This window comes from Monopterus albus, unplaced genomic scaffold (genome assembly GCF_001952655.1).
Source record: "Monopterus albus unplaced genomic scaffold, M_albus_1.0 scaffold18.1, whole genome shotgun sequence".
NCBI classification, from domain to species: domain Eukaryota; kingdom Metazoa; phylum Chordata; class Actinopteri; order Synbranchiformes; family Synbranchidae; genus Monopterus; species Monopterus albus.
In genome coordinates, this window is record NW_018127898.1 from 6,201,613 (window position 1) to 6,204,439 (window position 2,827).

The 2,827-nt window shown below is 40.3% G+C and overlaps 1 protein-coding gene across 1 annotated transcript; it reads right to left on the reverse strand.

Moving 5' to 3' along the window:
- Window positions 1–50: 50 nt before the first annotated feature.
- On the reverse strand, window positions 51–2,780 carry LOC109955972 (flagellar attachment zone protein 1-like). Its single transcript, XM_020592661.1, has 2 exons — window positions 1,589–2,780; window positions 51–829 (listed from the first exon to the last, which is right to left on the reverse strand). The coding sequence occupies exons 1-2, from the start codon at window positions 2,642–2,644 to the stop codon at window positions 149–151; spliced, it is 1,737 nt and encodes a 578-aa protein (XP_020448317.1). The 5' UTR covers window positions 2,645–2,780; the 3' UTR covers window positions 51–148.
- Window positions 2,781–2,827: the final 47 nt, after the last annotated feature.

Sequence of the window (2,827 nt, forward strand, 5' to 3'; positions counted from 1 at the left end):
ACTTTCGCAAGGCACTGTATATTACTACTACTAATTTCCCATTAGGGGTCGCCACAGTGAATCAACTGTTCACATGTATACATTTGGCAAGCGTTTTACACTGGATGCCCTTACTGACGCAGCAGTAATATGTATTATATTGGCTTTTTTATTTAAAATGGCTGTCCCCTGACTTGGCGCTTGATTTGATGAATGGCTCTATGGAATTGTAGATATAGTCGGACAGAAATCTGGTGTCACTGTTGGAGTAGGTTGTTAGTAAGGCTGCACCCACACTTACAATACCAGCAACTGCAGCTACTTTTACTAGTCCTTTTGAACGTGAACGCAACAAACCTCCGGTCTGAACCACAGGAGCTGGCTCCTCAGTAGCTGGTTTGTAGGCAACTGTGTTTTTTTCCTCAAGATTGATCACCTCAGCGGTGAGACTCCTGGTCTCTTTGTCCTCACATTCTTGGAAATCATAAACTTCTAGCTCCAAATTTTTATAGTCGTCCAACAAATTTCTATTCTCTGCCAACAGATTATCGTTTTCTGTTTGTTTTTCCTCAAGCTGAGATTTAAATGTGGCCATCTCAGTGGTGAGTATCCCGATCTTGTTGTTCTCATATTTTTGGAAATCATGAACTTGTGCATGCAGATTTCTATTAATTTCCAACACATTTTCATTCACTACCAACAAGTTTTTGTTTTCTGTCTGTTCTTGCTCAAGCTGAGATTTAAGTGTGTTCATCTCAATGATGAGTCTCCTGATCTTTTTGTTCTCACGTTCTTGGAGATTATGAATTTTTGCAAGCAGCTTTCCATTATATTCCAACAGATTTTCATGTTTGTTCTCTGTCTGTTTTTCCTCAAACTGAGATTTAAATGTGGCCATCTCAGTGGTGAGTATCCTGATCTTTTTGGTCTTACTTTCTTGGATACCATGAACTTTTGCATACAGATTTTTGTTTTCTGCCAACAGATGTGTGTTTTCTGTTTGTTTTTCCCCAAGCTGAGATTTAAATATGGCCACCTCAGCGATGAGTCTGCTGATCGCTTTGTTGTTACATTCTTGGAGATCATAAGCTCTTGTTTGCAGGATTTCATTCTCTGCAAGCACATTTTCAAACTCTACAAACAGATTTTCATGCTCTGCTATCAGATTATCGTTTTCTGTGTGTGTTTCCTCAAGCTGAGATTTAAGTGTGGCCATCTCAGTGCTGAGCCTCCTGCTTTGTTCGCTCTCATTTTCTTGAAGCTCATGAACTTTTGAATGCAGATTTGTGTTCTCTGCCAACAAGTTTTTGTTCTCTGTCTGTTTTTCCTCAAGCTGAGATTTATGCCTGTACATCTCAGCGGTGAGTCTCCTGATCTCATTGTTCTCACACCCTTGGCGATCATGAACCTCTCGCTCCAGATTTGCATAGTCTTCCAGCAGATTTCTATTCTCTGCCAACAGATTTTCATTCTCTGCCAACAGATTATTGTTTTCTGTCTGTTTTACCTCAAGCTGGGATTTAAGTGTGGCCATCTCAGTGGTGAGGCTCCTGCTTTTTTCATTCTCATTTTCTTGAAGCTCATGAACTTTTGAATGCAGATTTGTGTTCTCTGCCAACAGGTTTTTGTTCTCTGTCTGTTTTTCCTCAAACTGAGATTTAAATGTGGCCATCTCAGTGGTGAGTATCCTGATCTTTTTGGTCTTACTTTCTTGGATACCATGAACTTTTGCATACAGATTTTTGTTTTCTGCCAACAGATGTGTGTTTTCTGTTTGTTTTTCCCCAAGCTGAGATTTAAATATGGCCACCTCAGCGATGAGTCTGCTGATCGCTTTGTTGTTACATTCTTGGAGATCATAAGCTCTTGTTTGCAGGATTTCATTCTCTGCAAGCACATTTTCAAACTCTACAAACAGATTTTCATGCTCTGCTATCAGATTATCGTTTTCTGTGTGTGTTTCCTCAAGCTGAGATTTAAGTGTGGCCATCTCAGTGCTGAGCCTCCTGCTTTGTTCGCTCTCATTTTCTTGAAGCTCATGAACTTTTGAATGCAGATTTGTGTTCTCTGCCAACAAGTTTTTGTTCTCTGTCTGTTTTTCTTCAAGCTGAGATTTAAGCCTGTACATCTCAGCGGTGAGTCTCCTGATCTCATTGTTCTCACACCCTTGGCGATCATGAACCTCTCGCTCCAGATTTGCATAGTCTTCCAGCAGATTTCTATTCTCTGCCAACAGATTTTCATTCTCTGCCAACAGATTTTCATTCTCTGCCAACAGATTTTCATTCTCTGCCAACAGATTATCGTTTTCTGTCTGTTTTACCTCAAGCTGGGATTTAAACATGGCCAACTCAGCGGTGAGCCTCCTGCTCTCTTCAATCTCATTTTTTTGGAGATCATTAACTTTTGTTTGCAGATTTTCATTGTGTGCCAACAGATTTTTGTTCTTTTCCTCCTTAATTATTATCTCCAATTTGGGTCCTATCTCTTCCCTGGAGTTCTGCATTGTGTGGAGATCTGTTTGACAATTAAGATGAAGTGTTGTATATTTGTCTCTGCTGGCCATTATTTCTTTAAAGTCCAACTCAACCGTCCTTTTTTCTGATAGGAGTTTAGCAACGTGCCTTGATTCAAGCATTTCTGCATTTCTTTGTGATTGCTCCATTATCTCTGAAAAACACCAAGAAATGTTAAAATAAACTACAGCACCTTAAAATAACTGTCGTGTATAGAACTTGTTCGCGACCTCTTAGCTGAAAAGTTTCTAGGGTCTGACTCTTGTGGATATCTAATGATGACGCAATGCTCCTTTGACGTGAGGATTCCCTACGCCCCGCCCCGCCCCGCC

Bases quoted from the DNA above. Each gene is read 5' to 3' on its own strand.
- LOC109955972 (XM_020592661.1), bottom strand. From the start codon at position 2,644: ATGGAGCAATCACAAAGAAATGCAGAAATGCTTGAATCAAGGCACGTT. The intron at 830-1,588 runs AACACAAATCTG...ACAGAGAACAAA, and splicing joins ACAAAAACCTGTTGGCAGAG to CATGAAAATCTGTTGGAATA.